The sequence below is a fragment of the Anomaloglossus baeobatrachus genome, chromosome 5, assembly GCF_048569485.1.
Source record: "Anomaloglossus baeobatrachus isolate aAnoBae1 chromosome 5, aAnoBae1.hap1, whole genome shotgun sequence".
Taxonomy (NCBI): Eukaryota; Metazoa; Chordata; class Amphibia; order Anura; family Aromobatidae; genus Anomaloglossus; species Anomaloglossus baeobatrachus.
Window position 1 is genome coordinate 377031198 of NC_134357.1, and position 21193 is coordinate 377052390.

At 40.8% G+C, this 21193-nt stretch overlaps 1 protein-coding gene and 1 long non-coding RNA gene across 4 annotated transcripts in view; one reads left to right on the plus strand and one right to left on the minus strand.

Annotated features, from left to right (window-relative positions):
• The window catches only part of LOC142311516 (uncharacterized), a 92936-nt gene extending 90762 nt beyond the window's left edge, over positions 1–2174 (minus strand). Inside the window, exon 1 of the long non-coding RNA XR_012754274.1 lies at positions 2059–2174. This is a non-coding gene — a long non-coding RNA (uncharacterized LOC142311516). The remainder of the gene's footprint in view (positions 1–2058) is intronic.
• Positions 1–21193, plus strand: part of ZNF385C (zinc finger protein 385C) — a 509180-nt gene that overhangs the window by 322778 nt on the left and 165209 nt on the right. The window contains exon 1 of one of the 3 annotated variants that reach the window (XM_075350021.1): positions 2343–2594. The exons of the other annotated variants lie outside the window; for them this stretch is intronic. Coding sequence (XP_075206136.1) covers positions 2585–2594 — 10 coding nt within the window. The 5' untranslated portion in view covers positions 2343–2584. Of the gene's footprint in view, positions 1–2342; positions 2595–21193 lie in introns of those variants that run through there. 3 annotated transcript variants of the gene reach the window in all.

The window sequence follows — 21193 nt, forward strand, 5'->3', positions numbered from 1 at the left end:
TACCGGTGCAACGTCTTACTACAATAAAGGAACGTCGTTCATTTCTCATTGGACCCTGAGGCTCTGATTGAGGAGGGTCAGAGTAAGCAAAGTGTTCAGCAGCGTGTATTCATAGAATAAATTATTATTTAAAAATGGTTACGCTAAATTACGTTTCCTCAATACAAAGTTTTTACCTGTTAAGGCAAATGCCTGTTTGGATTTTTTTTCGGCGGTGTTAACTTTTTTCAGAGTTTCTAGTCGTGCAATGCTGGTGAATTAACATGGATTATTTTAATGTTTTTTTAGTTAATTGTAGAGTGTATTACAGGTTATGGCAAGCACATGGCGCTAAGTGTTGTGGATTGCTGCGAATAAAGCCAATTCATTGTTTACTGAAGTACTGAAGAGTTATAGAAACTTCAGATCAATTTTCTTGTGTTTTCAATATCTCTGCTTGCTGTCCTTCCATAAGAACATGGCTCATAACAAGGATAACTAAGTGGAAACCAATCTATGACTAGCACATGGCCTGGAAGTGAACAATGAGAATTTCTTTTCAATGACAGAAAGCGGAGATCTTTAAAACTAGGGTGAAATTTAAAAAATGTGAGCGTAATTCTTTTACTTTTTTATTTTTGCTTTTAGAAAGAAAAATTACTTAGATATAAATTTTTCTGCAAAGCAAAGACAATATGAGAGTTTCTTCTGATGAACAGCAAGCAGAGATCTTGAAAATCACAAGAAATTTTATGGAGGAAATGAACATTAAGAATTTTCTTTTTTTGAATAATATGGATGGATGGATGGATGGATAGGTGGGTGGGTGAATGGCTGGATGGATGGATGGATAGGTAGGTGGGTGAATGGATGGATGGCTGATGGATAGATGATAGATAGAGGGATAGGGGGGTGAATGGATGGTTGGTTGGGTGGATGGATAGATGATGGATGGGTAGGTGGATGGATGGATAGATGGATGGATAGGTAGGTGGGTGGCTGGATTGATGTTGGGTAAATGATAGATAGATGGATGATGGATAGATTGATAAGTAGATGATTGATGGATAGGTGAGTGGATAGATGGATAGATGGTTGATAGATGAATATATAGCTAGATAGATAGATACAAAATGGATGGATAGATAGATAGATAGATAGATATGTGATGAATAGATAGATAGATACATAGATACAAAATGGATGGATAGATAGATAGATAGATAGATATGTGATGGATAGATAGATAGATAGATGATAGTTTTTTTTCTTCATATTATAGGAAACCATTCTAATGTTGCACACATACAAGGTGAATATAGCATTTACCATTGTCACCAAAGACAAATTTTGACCTAAGTACAGTAAGAGTTGAAACATTTTTTTTTTACTTCCATAGACAAATATTGTTCCCATAGAGTGGTTGTCTATACCCAATCAGTCTTCAGTCCATCCTTTCATCTGACCCTTGACCAGAACCCTGCATCCACTACTACTGCTACTCCTAAGAACATACATTTATATACTGTATATGGATGAACCTCATTTACCTCTACGCCCCATCCTAGACTTTTCCAGACCTTTTCTATTCCATATATACATCCACCACAGAAAATGGATTTTTACATATATTAATGACAGCAAACTATTTTAGGAGGACCTTGTAATCTAAGAGGCGAGCGTCACAGTCTGCTGAGGGATTTGTTTGATCACATTTGACAGAATGAGTAGTGGATTACAGGACAGATCCCCCAGCAAAAGTGGTAGAGGCTATAATATGTAAAATATTTCAAAGCTAATCTGTACACGGTATTATCCCGGAGGATGATAATCAGATAAAACCTGAGCTTTCTCCATTGATAGCGAAAAGCTCGACTGACGGGATAATTGGATCTTATCAGACTTCAAACAGCCTTAGCCTGAAACACACTTTGTTCCTTCCTTTTAACTCTGTGTTTGCATAACATTTTGCAAAAGATGGATATGTTTCATACAGATAAATACACAAAAAGTCAATAGCAGAAGTCTATCAGTGATCTGCGGAGCTGACAGTCTATGGTTGGGTTGAAGTTCTCTCACCTTTGCATCCCAGCTCCTGGAAGGACACAGAATGGCGCATGATGCAGTGGCAGCCCAGCTTCTAAAGTGTGCCAGGGAAATGTGTGTAAAGGAGACTGGCATGGCCTCAGTGTGAGGGGATGAGAAGTACGTTCTGACTTCTCTCCCTCTACCCACCCCTCCTTACCAACTCCTTAGACCTCCCATCCGATTTGTATGTTAATACAGTATCTTTTGGTTTGCAGAGCTCTCAGCTGGGAGAGGCTACACTAGGTAATTTCTGCATCTGTGCTTGGTGATTGGGTTAAAGCGAGGGCCAGTGACTGTGGAGAGAGTGCCGCTTGTTTACCTCCTACAGGCAGAGATCAGTGGAGCATTAAGCTTTTAATTGAGGTATAAGTGTATCATTTGGGAAGGTGAACAAATTGGAGGCCAGTCGCCTCTCTATCAGGGTTCAGCCAGAAGGATCTGCGTACGTATGCAGCCGCTCTGCAAAATCTGATAGCGATTTCGGAAGGGAAGACGGAACGATAAGACGTAATCAAGAATGCTGCTAGGTAAGTGAACGCAACTTTGGTGTATTGCCATCGCACTCACCAGCTCTACGTGTCTAAATGTTCGCGATATCCCTGGTTTCTGCTGCCAAGATTACGTTTCTGGCCAGGCGCTTATTGCCGGTGTGGAGAACTGGAATGATGGGGAAATGGATGACGAGAAGGGTAGGACACTGAAAATATTGCTGAGCCTGAACGCTGGGAGAATCTCATAGTCTTTTTTTTATTATTGCTTTCATTTGTTCTGGTGGTCACCTATCATTTTGAAGGTTGGTGTTCAGCTCGACAATGACTGTTGATATGCGTGGCTGGTGGTAGATCAGATGTGTGACCTTGGTGCATTTTTGGATAATGTACAGGGTATATGGTTTTGCAGAAGAAAGGAAATGAGAGGTATATATCCAAAATGGTTGAAGGAAGACGCTCAGTTTTGAAGGTCTTCAATAGAGGAAAGGGGTTTATATCACTATGGTTATAGCGGATTATCAACGTGCACCCTTGAGATGTCAATCAACAAGACGTATAGATGTTCTTCATTCAATACGTTAGTTGGACAAAATGGTCATATATGTTTATCTGTTAGGTATACAAGTAAGAGATAATAATGCCATTTTAGTATCTCAGATGTTTACATATGGTTCCAAGGTGACTTGGCGCTGGAATAAGGGGCGCCTCATACATCACATGACAGAATGCTGATGAGGTGAAAGGTAAATGCATGAAATATTCTTCATTAGAAATCCGGCATCGGACAAAGTGCATGATAGATGATGATTGCTGGGCTGGAATGCTGGGGCTGTACGTTTTCAGACTAGGATTCGGAGACTCCTCTATTCTGCCCTTGTGTCTTTTTGAAGGAACATATATTTCCATTACCAAAAAGCATGAAGACTGTGAAAGACTAGTAACGGGTGGTTTGAAGAATGGGATTAGCCACTGAGGTCACTCCTACTCCAGTTATAGTGAATATACGTTGAATTTTTAGGTTGAAAGATGCTGTGTCAGGACCAAATCACCTTCACTAGATTTTCTAGTGCTCAAGAGCTTGCAGTCTCATTGCTTTTATGGGACTGAAGACTGAAGGCGTGTGAAGGACATACAGGAAAAAAAATCCAATACGGATAGACAGTGTTGTAAACTTGCAATCTTTTATTTGGAGATGCAACATCTGATAATGCTGCATATGAGTAATGGGATGAATTTGGAATGAGTGGCAAGGTCATCAGGAGCAGCTTCATGGAAGGTCATATAGTCCGTACCTATGCTAATGTGTAGTTGCCTTAATGGTGATACCCCTCAGTTATAATGCACATAGAAGGTCAAAAATAGTTATAGGTTTTTTGTCATCCTCGATTATTGTTCTAAGGGGATAAATGATCGATAGATAGATAGATAGATAGAGAGATAGACAGACAGACAGACAGATAGATAGATAGATAGATAGATAGAGAGATAGACAGACAGACAGACAGACAGATAGAAAGATAGATAGATAGATAGATAGATAGATAGATAGATAGATAGATAGATAGATAGATAGATAGATAGATAGAGGGATAGATAGAGGGATAGATAGAGGGATAGATAGATAGATAGATAGATAGATAGATAGATAGATAGAGAGATAGACAGACAGACAGATAGATAGAACATTGCTTAATAATTAAACTATTTGTTAATAAACCATGACTGTATAAATCTACCCAAAACCAAACCATTCAGGAACGACGTCAGTAAATCCCAACATTTGCCATAGAAGACTCATGATGGTCTAGGAGGCTAAGACATAAGGAGCTGCATGCCAGAGTAGTGAGTGATGGTGGGCAGAAGAGATTTTCTTCCTAGAACAACATAGTGACATGGGTGGAGTTGGATGGTCAGGTTTTAGGTAAACGCGCAAAACAAATAATTATTCGTTATAGTAGATACTAGATAGATGGATAGAGAGAAAAAAATGAATATATATATATTCTATATGTATATAGATCTAGATAAGATAGATAGATAGATAGTAGGAGAGAAAATAGATATATAGATGATTGTAAATTTAGTAAGAAACATGCCTTAGTCTATTCACCATGTGATAAATAACATAGATCCAGCATTGTTCTTCTTCGTTACTAAACAAGTGATAGTGTAACAGGAGGGTAACCTGTGTTTCTTTTAAAGGGCCTAAAAAATGGCAGACCATTATGTGACATGAATAGAGAGACCAATGTGAGTGATGATAAGCCAATAAACTGTGTAAGAATTTTGCATAGGTTTATTTTTCTGGTGTATTTCTACAAATAGCTTTATTTCTTGGTTGATTTTATTTGTCTATCTCCTATTCTGTTTCATCCATCTATCTATCTATCTATCTCCAATTCTCTATCTATCCCTCTATCTATCTATCTATCTATCTATCTATCTATCTATCTATCTATCTATCTATCTATCTATCTATCCCTCCTATCTATCTATCTATCTATCTATCTATCTATCTATCCATCTATCTCCAATTCTCTATCTATCTATCTATCTATCTATCTATCTATCCCTCCTATCTATCTATCTATCTATCTATCCATCTATCTCCAATTCTCTATCTATCTATCTATCTATCCCTCTATCTAGCCAGCCATCTATCTATCTATCTATTTATCTATCTATCTATCTATCTCTCTATCTCTCTATCTATCTATCTATCTATCTATTTATCTATCTATCTATCTATCACTCTGTCTGTCTGTCTGTCTATCTATCTAACTATCCCTCTATCTATCCATCTATCTCCTATATCTCCAGTTCTCTATCTATACTATTTATATATCTATCTCCAATTCTCTATCTATCTATCTCCTATATCTCCAATTCTCTATCTATTCTATCTATCTACCTGTCTATCTATGTATCTCATATCTATCTGCCTCATTATCTATCTCTCATTATCTATCTCTCTACCCATCTATCTATCTATCTCTATCCATCTATCTATCTCTTGATCTATCTATCTATGTATCTATGTATCCCTCTATCTATCCATCTATCTATCCCTCTATCCCTCTATCCCTCTATCTATCTATCTATCTATCTATCTATGTATCTATCTATCCCTCTATCTATCCATCTATCTATCTATCTATCTATCTATCTATCCCTCCATCTATCTATCTATCTATCTATCTATCTATTTATCTATCTATCTATCTCTCATTATCTATCTATCTATCTATGATTCTATCTGTCTGTCTGTCTATATCTATCTATCTATCTATCTATCCACACATATAGAAATTAAATGTGTGTACAGGTCACGCTTTCTGTTTTCCCAGCATATACAATGGTTATTTGATCCGCTTACTTCTTATTGTATATGTGAATTGGCTTATGAATGATGAATGATTTGACTTTGAATGTGACATTGTGCAATAATTGAAATCTATAGATGCAATAATAAAATGGATGGAATAAATCTGTATTTGGGCAGCCTCATGTTTGCATACATGTAACAACACATTGTCTTGTTCTTTTGATTCCGGCAGATGTTGATACTTTGGTATTAGGCACCATTTAAATAAATTGTACATAATTAGAGGTTACAGAGCTCATTTTCCGCATAGTGACTGTCTATATAATAGCCGAGCAGTAGAGGTGGTACTTGGCTTATACCATAAACCATTCAAAGACGCTCTCTCCACATTGTCATCTCAAACATTTCATATTATAAAGAAGTCATTAATATGCTAGGAAGGAATAGGAGGGGCAGGTGTTTAGCTGTACATGGCTATGAAGGACCATGCTGGTCAGATGTAAAATATCCCACACACATGGATGATTTTCCCCCCATCATTATCTACAAATGGCTGTAGTCTGCTGAATGAATGGAACTTGCTTTTACATATCATCAATGAGGGGATATTATGGCTTGCTGTTTAATTGCATAGCGCCACCTATGTAGAGTTAAATGAGTAAAACCACAAGTAAATAATTTTTTTTTATTTATTGAAAAAAGTAGACTATTAGTTGATATATCTTTTAAAACTGTCAATTTAAAAATTTGGTAGATTTTTCACAATGTGTTATGCTGGTTGATAAATTTGGTGCAACTTTTTATTGTTTTGACTAAGCTTACACTAGTGGGGTACCACAGGGGTCAGTATTGGGCCCGCTTCTTTTCAACATATTTATTAATGACCTTGTTGGGGGCATGCGGAGTAGAATTTCAATATTTGCAGATTTGATTGCCTTATGTGGAGTCAGGAAGGATTTTTTTCCCCATTGGAACCTGTTTGCCACATTGTTTTTTTTTTTACCTTCTTCTGGATCAACATGTTAAGCCTGCTTTACACGTTGCAATTAGTTGTACAATCGCATTTGCGATGTGACACGCCCAGGTTGCATACGGGATCTTATGAGATCGCACGTAGGTCGTTCATTTGCTGTCACACGAGTGTTAGTAGTCTATGTTAAATTGATCAATTTTGTGTGCAATCCTTTAGATCATGTGTTCTGTGACGTATGCATTGGGAACCCTTTTTTTTTTTTTTTTTTTATTTATTGACCTGCCAAGCGTGTGTAATGTGTAGGGATGCGTTTTTTACTATGTCATCTGCCATTCAGCTCTGCTGCATGGCCGCTGACAGCAGACACAGACAGCCATGTAGCAGAGCTGAATGGCAGATGACAGACGACACAGAAAGAGCCGCACGATCAGAATGAACTCGGGTGAACTTCACCCGACTTCATTGTCATGCTGCGGCTCTGTCTGTGTCGCGTCCTGATTAGCGGTCACCTGTGAAGGGCTCACCGGTGACCGCTAATCCCCTGAGTGACTGAAGTGAGCAGCCCTCTCTCATATGCTTACCGATCCCCGATCACCGGCGCGGCGCTGCACGGCATTCACACTGCTCAGGCGGCTTTCACTATTTTGAAAAAGCCGGCTGCTCATTAAACAATCTCGTATTCCCTGCTTTCCCCGCCCACCGGCGCCTATGATTGGTTGCAGTGAGACACGCCCCCACGCTGAGTGACAGGTGTCTCACTGCACCCAATCACAGCAGCCGGTGGGTGTGTCTATAGTGTGCAGTGAAATAAATAATTAAAAAAATGGGGTGCGGTCCCCCCCAATTTTAAAACCAGCCAGATAAAGCCATACGGCTGAAGGCTGGTATTCTCACTATGGGGAGCTCCACGTTATGGGGAGCCACCCAGCCTAACAATATCAGTCAGCAGCCGCCCAGAATTGCCGCATACATTAGATGCGACAGTTCTGGGACTGTTACCCGCTGTCACTGGATACAGCGGTGGCCGCGGGTAACCTCAGTGACAGCTCAGCTGATCGCGCTATTCCCTTCATATATTGAAGTGTGTAAAGCGGGCTTTAGGCTACGGGTTGAACTAGATGGACTTAGGCGGGCTTTGCACGTTGCGACATCGCAAGCCTTAAAAACTATGATACTATGATACTATTAGTTGGCTTACTTTGTGTGGAAATTTGCACCAGATTTTCCTGAGACATGGTATAGCATATTAGGTTTTACCCTTGCGTTGTACATTTTTCATAGTTAATCTCCTCTATTGTCTTCATAGTAATATACTTTTCCCAAAATATTACTATAGTGGATTGTACAGGTGCCGGAGCAATGTTGAATCTCAATTATTAGCTTCTTATTGATCCATATGTGTCTTTGCTTTGACATAGTAGTAAAACATTTAGTATCCAATACTTGCCACCTTTTATCTTCTATATCATTCATTTATATAAATTAAAGGGAATCTGTCAGCAGGTTTTTGCTGCCTTATCTGACAGCAGTATAATGTAGGCAAGCAGATTTTTAATCCAGTGGTGTATTACATAGACTACTGGGTGCAGCCATTCTGAAACAATCAAAGAATTTAGATTCAGGAATACAGCAGAGCTGATAGAACTCTTCCGCCCACACCAGACCCTCAATAGAAATTGTGCATTGACTGTGAGGTGTCAGTCACAGCAGGGGGTGTGTAGGACTGGCCTGCACTTGGGTTTCTAGTCCTGTAATGTTAATCACAGGGTAATAAACCCTTCAGTTTGTGTATACAGTTGGACACACACAGATAAGAGAAGCACAGTTGCTTTTTTTAACTCCTATAGCAGGCTGTCCTTAGCTTACATAGCAAAAGAATGTTGACATATTCCCTTGAAATGTCTTAGTAGAAGTTTAATAGGGCCAGACTTAAGGTGTCCACACATCTTCAACCAGGGTTCAGCCAACAGCTCTAGGGGTCTATGTTGTAATATGGCTAATAGAAGCAAAATTTAAGATGCCCATATACCTTCAACCAGTGTGTTTGGCCAAAATCTATCAGAAGTACAAATGTATCAGGCATTAAAATTTAACATGACTGATACTTCTTTCCTCCAACATCATCTATTGGGAAAGAGTCAAAAGGCCCCAATACAAAAGATAGTCTGCTAGTATTAAGACCCCATACACATATTTAGGGCTCTCCCAACTCTCCCCCGAGAGATAATAATGGTGGAGGGAAGACTCCAGTTTGTTGAATTTCGCACTGGCTATCTTTTTGTTCTCTGGATGATTAGACGAAGCAGGTGGAGCCTAGCAGCAATTCCATCATAGAGAACAGAGGAGTGGTCATCCTAGAAATCCTGTGTATGGAGGAGTCAGCAAAGATAGTCATGAGACGTTTGATTGCTTGGCCAACAGCTAATGTGCGTGATGGGATTTAGTTTTTATGCAGGTTTGGATACTGAATTGTAGCACCAAACATACATCACAATTATATAAAAAGTTAAAGATATTGAGGAATGTCACGTAGCATGCATAGATAGGATAGTATATAGATATTTTGGGAGGGTGCTTTAACTTTTCATGTTACTAATTGCAATGTTCACACCAAGACTTCAACCTATGTTACTGTTTTGTTAATGATGCATGTAATGGTGTGGTGTAAGGCTGTATGCTGGTTGTAACTGGTATATTATTACTAAAAGGGTATGATATGGAACATATCATTGGTGCAGCCTGTGAAGGCGGACAAGGATCAAAGGTAAACGGGCCAATTTCCACCTCTAAAGTAGGTATAATTGTGCATTATGTTGAGCTATTGGTCTGCAAATGGCCTTGTTTATGCATAGGGGCCCTCTTCTGTCTGTGTCCGCCATGATACATTTTTATATAGAAAAGAACCACTACAATACATTTTTCTTTATTATATGTTTACATGAACTTTCTTAGTATAATATAAAAAAAAAATAAAAGTGTAAATTTAAAGGTATTCAAGGTCTTTTACAATATATGATTGTTATTGACTTTATCCAATGATATTTCCATATACCCAAATACCAGAATACTCCATCTATTTTAGTGGATGCAGTATAAACTATAGTCTAATGCTTATTAGATATATATAAAGTACAAAATTCCAATATTTCCATATTCAAGATCTTTATAGTAGTAGTAAACAGTAGATTTGTCAAAATGATTCTTTAAAGGTTTTTTCACATCTTCATCAGTTGGTATTGTTGGATAGGTCTTGTAAATAAGAGCACTTTTATCATTTACGATGTACTAAAAATGTTCTCCCTTTCCCTGATATTGTACATTTTTTAACATCTACAGCTCATTGCGTGCACATTTCAGGCCAGTGGGGCAACTATGCCGCTGGTCAGTCACCAGTACCCGGCAGTGAAAAAATCAGTCTGATGGGGAGCGGTGCGCTCCTGAGTATAACCTTTTAAGAAATTGTAATAGGCCTCAAAAAGGAGAGCAGGTACCCAGAACCAGATTACGGCTCCCAAAAAAAAACAAAAAACGTATTTTTCATTTTATAAGATGCACTGGATTTTAAGACGCACCCCAAATTTAGAGGAGGAAAATAGGAATAAATAGTTTTTAATGTTAAAATGAGGATCCGTCTTACAATCCTATTGCATCTTATAATATTTCAACATGGGGGAGCGGTGGTGATGGAGTGGCTCAGGAGGGTCACAGGAGGCAGAGTGGGTAATGCTTTGGGCTCAGGAGGTTCAGTGAACGGAGGATCGGCAATACTGCGGGCTCGGGGGTGTCGCGGCGGCAGGCGCAATTGATCTGCCAGCGCAGTGCGAGCTTCATTGAATCGCCTGCAGTTGATGAGATTGACCTCAAGAAAATGACTGCGGAGGTGGCGCATGCGCAGATAGGACTCTGCAGCCATTTTCTTGAAGTCCATCGCGTCAATCTGCACACATGCCGCCTCTGCGGCCATTTTCTTGAAGTCCATCGTGTCAACTGTGGGTGATTCAATGGAGCCCACAGCCCGCTGTAAGATCAATGGCGTCTGCTGCATCGCTGACCCTCCGTCCTGTGACCCTCCTAAGCCGTTCTACTGCAGTAACACCCCCTCCTCCAAGCCCTCAATATTGTCGACCCTGCCTCATGTGACTCCGCTCCACCAACACTGCTCTGGTAAGCCATATCCAGATTATAAGACACACCTCCATTTTACCCCCAGTTTTGTGGGGAAAAAAAGTGTGTCTTATAATCTGGAAAATATGGTAAATTCTGATTGATTGGTGAGGTTTGCAAAATTCAAAGGCTTCATTTTAATTTATATTAGTTTTTGAATGAGGGTCAGTGAGAGAAGTGGAGTAGCATATATAGAGATCGGGTTGTTTTTCAGCATATACAATGGCTTCCTTTACCAAGTCTTCATGTCCACTGTAAAATACAGCCGTGTTTATGTGTGGACCACTGCGCCATTATTACTGTTTTCGTGCTCTGATGGGTTTCTTTTCTCAGCCGGGAAGGCAGACCCATTAATTCAGTCATTTCTCCAGAAGATTTCCCCAGGTCCTAATAGTAATTGAAATCATTGTTGTCACATTTTCCTAATTCCCATTATTAACGTTTTTTCTTGGAAATTTTCTAAAATGTAAAGTTAAAGTGCAAGACATTGTTAAGCTATGGTCTTATAAATGAACCAAATGTATATGGCAACAAACACAGTAGAGTATGTATAATTCTAAATAATCAGCCAAAAAAAAATTTTTTGAATGTAAAAAAACATTTGTGTATTCAAATAGTGTGTAGATGCTGTAGGCCGGACTTATTCTCACTTTTGACAGGTCAATAAATCTATGCAATTGAGAAAATAAATTGAGTGAATTCATAGACCACTGACCTTATTCTATGTCATATTAACCTCAAGATCTAAAAATCTATAGTATAATCATGGACTATGATCGTGGTGATGATAGTATTATCCTATTTTGTTCTGTATATGTAATATGTTAAATATGTTAAATAATATGATAAAAACTCCCTAAAAGACCACCCCTTCTCCTGACTGGATTTCCTTTGACAGATTGTCATTTCCTAGTTATATTAAACATACTGGACACTTTACTTTAGAGGACCATCCTCTTAGAACACCACTTTTTAATATCATTTAAGTTGGTCTCAAAGAGGTTTTATTGTATATCATGTCCATACTATAGGGTGGAAATCTAACCTTGGTTAGTCTTAGCCATTTTGCTACTGGGTAGTGAAAACCTGTATAGGTCTCCGTTCTCCAAAAGAACTGCATTGTTGGCAAAGGGCAGGTAAGTGCCCCAAAGGTCAAAGAAGATCAGAAAAGGGCAGTTCCTTTTATCCTTGGTGGTAAATCCCAGCACCATAATGGGGGTCAAGATTAATCTTCCCTATAGGACTTCACTTCTATATACAAAACTAAGTAGAAGAAGTACAATGATCAACTAATCAGATTTGTTTTTGTCAAGCATTTGCAATATGTGTCTACTAGAACCTAATCATCCGTTTGTCTCTATGGGCTTCTTGCTATTGTGGCCAGAATTGTAACCACTCATCAGTCCAACAACTGTCCTCAGTATCTGTCTTTTTCATTGGACCTCTCTTAATGTGTCCAAAGCAAGATATAGCTGGGGTCTGGGTCACTTGTGTTGTAAGTAGAAGGTAAGGCTTAGATTTGGGTAAAGCACTCTTGTCGCCTAAGGTGGGATTTTCCAAATATACCCTCCACTACTCTCTCTACAATCTCGGTTTCTGAGGGTGAACGCTGTAAGATGTTCACATTTATAATGCATATTTCTCATGTCCCTCCACCCATTCATCAGGCTGTCTTTACAAATGTGCTACGTTATCAGCCAAATGTATTTCTAAAGTCTATAAGTTGTGGCCCACGTGAGAGGAATTATTTATTTCACTTATTCTAGGTTAGATTTGGTCAAGGAACCATTTGTAGTGTCCCAACCTTTCCACCATAAAATGACTTGAAAGCACAATGCTTCTATGGACTGTATTTGCATAAGTAGCAGACTAGCAGACATTTTTCTGCTTCTCACTATTAGGCACTGAGATCACCCATGTGTAAGCCACAGTTACTCCAGTTCACGATAATGTCACTAGGTCTGATTAAATTGATAAGCTGTTCTTATGGATAGTACTGACGTCCATGAACAGTACGGCTGCGACGTTTATAGGATAGACTAATTAATGGAATTCGGTTGAAACAGATGAGTGAGGTTCCTTCATCGAGACCTGACATTTCTGTGGTTTCCTCTAGCAAATGTCAAAGCTGATGCAGTATGTCAGCAATCGTCTGATAATCCATCATGAGTGCACAATGTTACCCAAACTCCTTCACGCAGTCCCACTTTTCCGCTTTCTCCAGCTCTGTCACCTTGTGTTAAAGCTTTCTTGTTGACCTATCACAGGACAAGGAAAGTACATGGCCCCGAGCCTTGTTCTTCTGTTCACCCTTTCCAAGTCAGAAAGGTCCATGTATTATGGCCAGGTGTACAACTTCCTTACTCTAAGGTTTAGCGGATTGTTCTTCAGACTCAAATATTGTGACTTGAGGATTTTTTAAGCTAATTTCCTATTGACTATTCTTGCTTTGATAACACTCAGCAGTAGGTTATTCCAAATGTCATCTCTAGTCCCCAGGCTGTTGGAGACAAATCTTTCTCGCCATATTGAGGTCAGCTTCCAGTTTAATCAAAGCCTTGGAGCAAAATAGTTAGCTTCTACCTCATGTCACCTTGTTTAGGATGTGCGCACTGCGGGAATGTAGCTTATTAAAGGGGCTATGTTACATAAGTGCATTTCTTAAGGGTTGTTCCGAATGTCAAAGTAATGGTGGCACAAAAAATATTTGATTATGATGGATGTATAGATTAGGAGAGTTGGTTACAAAATACCTACAGATGTCTCCTACATTTTATTGATTTCATTCAAGCTCATCATATACCATGCCTGATAGCTCGGCTTTATTAATAGTATATTAATTACCCTCATTACCTAATGTCCTTCACTGTAGCTGAAGCATTTAGAAAAAAGTCAAAACCTTTTGTATACCTTAAGCATGCTTTTAACAACCCCTGAATGGTAGAAAATGCTGCATTTTCATGAATGGCGATATCCCCCTGTTTTTCTCTCCTAGGCTTCTGCTTTTCTACTTGTGAAGGGTCAATCTTTATATTTGTTAGGGCACTCTTTTCATTAAAATTGAATATCAGGGTTGGTAAAAAAAATTATATCCCACCAATTTTGAATTGTTTTAACAAAACTGTTTTTTGGGTTTTTTTGGGAATGGTAGGGGAAAAAATTACACAATATTAATGGATGATCTTTTTTTTAATCCCTTTAGAGTAGCCTCACTTACTACAGGGATGTCCCTTGTCTCATTATTTTACAGATTAGAAAACAGCTACAAAGATTGTCTTTCAATCTATGCATTCATTTATTTCAGTTGGAACAGTGCCATGTTTTATCCCCCCTGTAGTGACTGCTGGGTTCCCCCACAAATTACATCTGATCCCTAGAATTCTCAAAAGGGAAACACTCTGTAGACTGCTTATTGTCAGAGATCCTTCTAACAAAAAGTGCTTATCTATCACCCTACTTAAATGGGTATTTCCATCATATACATTTATCACCTACCCCCAAGTTGATAAATGTTTGGTTATGGAAGATCCCGAAACCCCCATTCCTCCTTGCTTCACTACCACAGTAATGAGGAGCTTAAAGACAGTGGCTTTCAAACATGTCATGGTAATCATTGTCTGATGTTAAGATATGAAGACTGCTCCGCTCTCTCCTTTAGTTCCTCTAGATATTAAATGGAACATTAGAGTTCATGCTCAATGACTGATCCATTCAAATATGGAGCTCAGGATTCCCATCTAGTAATTGTGGGGGCCTTTCACTCGATGAGATATTTATTACCTATACTGTGGATGGGTTAAATATGCTAATTGTTAAAAAGATCCTTGACAGTCTTGACAAAGTGAATTTTATAAATTATAATAATTAAAAGCAGAATAATGAAATGCATAAATAGTTGTCCTTTTTGTCAGCAACACTTTATACATGTGGACAATGTAATTTTTTCCATGCATGTGTAGCATGGCACAGAGTGGTAGTCATGGGCAAGATGTTGCTTCTCATACGTTTGAGTAACACGGAGTATTCTTAAGGACACCTTCTTCAGACAAATCTGAGATGAACTTTTCTTACAGGTCTGGCCAACTTCACTACAACACAGCGTAGCTCCACATTATCCTCCCTGGGGTTCTGAGTCTGATTCTCTTCCCAAAGGAGGGGAGTCCTGCCATTATGGCTGCTGGATTCAAGCTTTCAGACTCTTAAGGAACACATGCTTGGAACAGGCTTGTCTTGTGTACTATTCCATTTTGACCCATTACCTTTAGAAGCTGTAAGTCATTTGGGTCTGACTGTTAAAAAGGTCCGGGTACAAGGACTTCTAATTAAGTCATTTCAAACCAATCGTCGGTCCCTAGACCTGAAGCAGTACCTTGCTCTGTACCATGGTTGATTACTTTGGTTCACGCTATTCCGGTTCCAGTCTCCTTACTTATGTCTGACACAGGTCACCTACTGCATGTGGCCCTGACACCCATTCAGACCAAAGGTTCGCTGTAGTCACACAGTGGTCTATAACTCCATCAGAGAAAACTGTCTCTTTCCCTGCATGCTAACCCCCTCCCATTGTGGGCTAGTCCTAACTTTAACTACCTCTTGCCCTATTGTCAACATAACCACTACTACATTGTTACACATTATACATTACATCATTATTCATATTAAAGTTCCAGTAATCCAGAAAAAGAAGGCGGCAGCTCACAGGGTAAGTGGCCAAAAAACTTTATTCTGCTATCGCAGACAAGCTCAGGAACAGTGAGGGGAGGACGGAGTGCAGGGACGGGGAGCGGACGACAGCCTGTTTTGCGCTGTGAGTAGCGCTTTGACAAGTCAGGACTTGAAGTGCTACTCACAGCGTGAAACAGGCTATCGTCCGCCCCCTGTCCCTGCACTCCGTCCTCCCCTCACTGTTCCTGAGCTTGTCTGCGATAGCAGAATAAAGTTTTTTGGCCACTTACCCTGTGAGCTTCCGCCTTCTTTTTCTGGATTACTGGAACTTTGCTATTCTGCTCGCTGAGCACCACTCGGTCAGGCACCATCAGCCCAGGAACATATGATATCCAGAAAACAGCTGATTGCTCCAGAACTGTGAGTACGGCTCCACTGCCTGGCAACCTAGGCTGAAGTGCCCGACTTTTCTCTTTGATAATTTCATTATTCATATTACATTACCTTCACAACACACAGGACATAATACACTTCACATGACAATAACGCAATTGGTGTCTTCAGGGGGAGATGCAACAAGTCCACCTCCTTTCACAAGCAGAATATTTTCAGGTCAAGCCGCCACTTGTCAGTAGGGTTGGATTCTGATTTATTATCTGGTCCGGCAGTACTAGGACAATCACTGTATTGTTTGATTTTATAATTGATTGTGCTTCCACAATGGAATGAGTTACTAGAAGATAGATCATGACGTTAATATTTCCCTTCATACTGCAGAGGGTTTTTCTCTGAAATTCCTTCTTTTTTGTTGTACTCATTTACCCAAAGGCGATGAGGGGAGAATAAGAGGAACTGAGGATGGGCATTCTTGGCACTGCTCCTGGCTGGATGGAGGGGCACTTACGTAGCTCTGTGCCCCAGGTGGCAGGTTTCAAGGCACTGATGGTTAGCAGCACATAGGTGACTTTTATGCATTATGTGCCTCAGCTCTTGGCGACCCTGCTCTGTAGCCTGTGGTCACCACGTCGCAGCTGCGTTGCTGTGGTTCCTAAACGCTTCCACTTTACAATAATACCACCCACAAATTACTGGACATACCAAGGGATTTTATGCATGAAGACAGATTTGGGATCAATAGAACAGGTCATTATGATTATACTTTCTTCATTTTATAGCTCACTTAATGGTTATATTAGTATATTGAAGTGAAGATATGATTTATAATCTTTATCATTAATTATGATTTTCCAATTGGGCAATGAAAATTGCTACTGTCCATGATTTCTGAATAGCATAATTTGACTAGAAAAGTATGTTCTCAACAGTCTCTTATTCCACATGACTATGTCCTCAGTGCACTGCATGTCTCTACTCTAAATTGTCTTTCTGTCTCTCAACCTGCTCGATTTGAGAACCGAGCACTCACGCATTTTAGTGCTCGCTCATCACTAGCCACCATATTTTCAGCCACCCTCAGGACCTGTGAGGTATAGATATGACCCAGTTTCCTGGGGTACCAGTTAAAAAAAAATAATAACAATTTAGGTTAGTGCAGGGCACTCACTGAAGAAACGTCTTTGCTGCAGAAGTTTGTTTGCTCTATATTAGCTGGGTGGCCAGGTAGACAGTGACATTCACCACACTACACATGGAGGACATATACAGAGTGGCAGACTCCATGTGTAGCATGTAGAGAGTGTCCCCCTGCCCTACAACGTGATGGGAAGGTATAAAGTGAAAGTCCACATATTAGACATTGAACACAGGTAGAGAGTGAAAGAACCCACACTAAACACAGAGAACAGGTATAGTGTGACAATCTCCACACTACACACAGAGAACTGGTAGAGAGTAAAAGACCCCACACTACACACAGAGAACAGGTAGAGAGTGAGAGAACCCACATAACACACAAAGAACAGGTTGAGAGTGACAGACCCCACACTACACACAAAAAAGAGGTAGAGAGTGAGAGAACCCAGACTACACACAAAGAACAGGTAGAGAGTGAGAGAACCCACATAACACACAGAGAACAGGTAGAGAGTGAGAGAGCCCACATTATACACAGAGAACAGGTAGAGAGTGAGAGAACCCACATAACACACAGAGAACAGGTAGAGAGTGAGAGAACCCACATTATACACAGAGAACAGGTAGAGAATCACAGACCCCACACTACACACAGAAAACAGGTAGAGAGTGACAGACAACACACTACACACGGAGAACAGGTAGCAAGTGAAAGACAACACACTACACACAGAGAACAGGTAGAGAGTGACAGACCCCACACTACAGATAGAGAATAGGTAGAGCATGACACATCCCACACTACACAAGGAGAACAGGTAGAGAGTAACAGACCCCACACTACGAACAGAGAATAGGTAGAGAGTGACAGATCCCACACTATGAACAGAGAACAGGTAGAGAGTGACAGATCTTGAACTAAACATTGAGGGCAGTTAGAGAATGACAGACCCCACACTACACACAGAGAACAGGTGGTGAGTGAGCAAACCTACACTACACACAGAGAACTGATAGAGAATGACACACGTCACCCTACATATGGAAGCATGTAGAGAGTGACAGACCCCAAACTACACACAGAGAACAGGAGATTGACAGATCCCACACTACACATGGAGAACAGTAGAGTGACAGACCCAACACTACACACAGAGAACCGTAGAGTGACAGACCCCACACTACACATGGAAAACAGTAGAGTGACAGACCCCGAGACTACATATGGAGAACTGTAGAGTGACAGACCCCACACTACACACAGAGAACAGTAGAGTGACAGACCCCACACTACAAACGGAGAACATTAGAAAAAGTGACAGAACCCACACTACACACAGAGAACAGTAGAGTGACAGACTCCTCACTGTACACAGTGAACAATAGAGTGACAGACCCTACACTACACACAGAGAACAGTAGAATGACAGACCCCACACTACACACAGAGAACAGTAGAGTGACAGACTACACACAGAGAACAGTAGAGTGACAGATCCCACACTACACACAGAGAACAGTAGAGTGACAGATCCCACACTACACACAGAGAACAGTAGAGTGACAGACTTCACACTACACACGGAGAAGAGTAGAGAGACAGACTCCACACTACACACGGAGAACAGTAGAGTGACAGCCTCCACACTAAACACGGAGAACAGTAGAGAAATTGACAGACCCCACACTACACACTGAAAACAGTAGAGAGACAGACTCTACACTACACATGGAGAACAGTAGAGAAAGTGACAGACCCCACACTACACATAGAGAACAGTAGAGTGACAGACCCCACACTACACACGGAGAACAGTAGAGTGACAGACCCCACGTTACACACGGAGAACAGTAGAATGACAGACCCCACACTACACACAGAGAACAGTAGAGTGACAGACTCCACACTACACACATAGAACAGTAGAGTGACAGACTACACACGGAGAACAGTAGAGTGACAGATCCCACACTACACACAGAGAACAGTAGAGTGACAGTCTACACATGAAGAAGAGTAGAGAGACAGACTCCACACTACACACGGAGAACAGTAGAGTGACAGACTCCACACTAAACACGGAGAACAGTAGAGAAATTGACAGACCCCACACTACACACTGAAAACAGTAGAGAGACAGACTCTACACTACACATGGAGAACAGTAGAGAAAGTGACAGACCCCACACTACACATAGAGAACAGTAGAGTGACAGACCCCACACTACACACGGAGAACAGTAGAGTGACAGACCCCACGCTACACACGGAGAACAGTAGAGAAATTGACAGACTACACACTACACACTGAGAACAGTAGAGAGACAGACTCCACACTACACATGGAGAACAGTAGAGAAAGTGACAGACCCCACACTACAAACAGAGAACAGTAGAGTGACAGACTCCACACTACACACAGAGAACAGTAGAGTGACAGACTCCACACTACATATGGAGAAGATTAGAGAGACAGACTCCACACTACACACAGAGAACAGTAGAGTGACAGACTTCACACTACACACGGAGAACAGTAGAGTGACAGATCCCACACTGCACACAGAGAACAGTAGAGTGACAGACTTCACACTACACACGGAGAAGAGTAGAGAGACAGACCCCACACTCCACACGGAGTACAGTAGAGTGACAGACTCCACACTAAACACGGAGAACAGTAGAGAAATTGACAGACCCCACACTACACACTGAAAACAGTAGAGAGACAGACTCCACACTACACATGGATAACAATAGAGAAAGTGACAGACCCCACACTACACATAGAGAACAGTAGAGTGACAGACCCCACACTACACACGGAGAACAGTAGAGTGACAGACTACACACGGAGAACAGTAGAGTAACAGATCCCACACTACACACAGAGAACAGTAGAGTGACAGACTTCACACTACACACGGAGAAGAGTAGAGAGACAGACTCCACACTACACACGGAGAACAGTAGAGTGACAGACCCCGAGACTACATATGGAGAACTGTAGAGTGACAGACCCCACACTAAACACGGAGAACAGTAGAGAAATTGACAGACCCCACACTACACACTGAAAACAGTAGAGAGACAGACTACACACTACACATGGAGAACAGTAGAGAAAGTGATAGACCCCACACTACACATAGAGAACAGTAGAGTGACAGAGCCCACACTACACACGGAGAACAGTAGAGTGACAGACTACACACGGAGAAGAGTAGAGAGACAGACTCCACACTACACACGGAGAACAGTAGAGTGACAGACTACACACGGAGAAGAGTAGAGAGACAGACTCCACACTACATATGGAGAAGATTAGAGAGACAGACTCCACACTACACACAGAGAACAGTAGAGTGACAGACTACACACGGAGAACAGTAAAGTGACAGACCCCACACTACTCACAGAGAACAGTAGAGTGACAGACTCCACACTACACACGGAGAACAGTAGAGTGACAGACTCCACACTAAACACGGAGAACAGTAGAGAAATTGACAGACCCCACACTACACACTGAAAACAGTAGAGAGACAGACTCTACACTACACATGGAGAACAGTAGAGAAAGTGACAGACCCCACACTACACATAGAGAACAGTAGAGTGACAGACCCCACACTACACACGGAGAACAGTAGAGAAATTGACAGACTCCACACTACACACTGAGAACAGTAGAGAGACAGACTCCACACTACACACGGAGAACAGTAGAGAAAGTGACAGACCCTACACTACACACAGAACAGTAGAGTGACAGACTCCACACTACATACGGAGAAGATTAGAGAGACAGACTCCACACTACACACAGAGAACAGTAGAGTGACAGACTACACACGGAGAACAGTAGAGTGACAGATCCCACACTACACACAGAGAACAGTAGAGTGACAGACTCCACACTAACCACGGAGAACAGTAGAGAAATTGACAGACCCCACACTACACACTGAAAA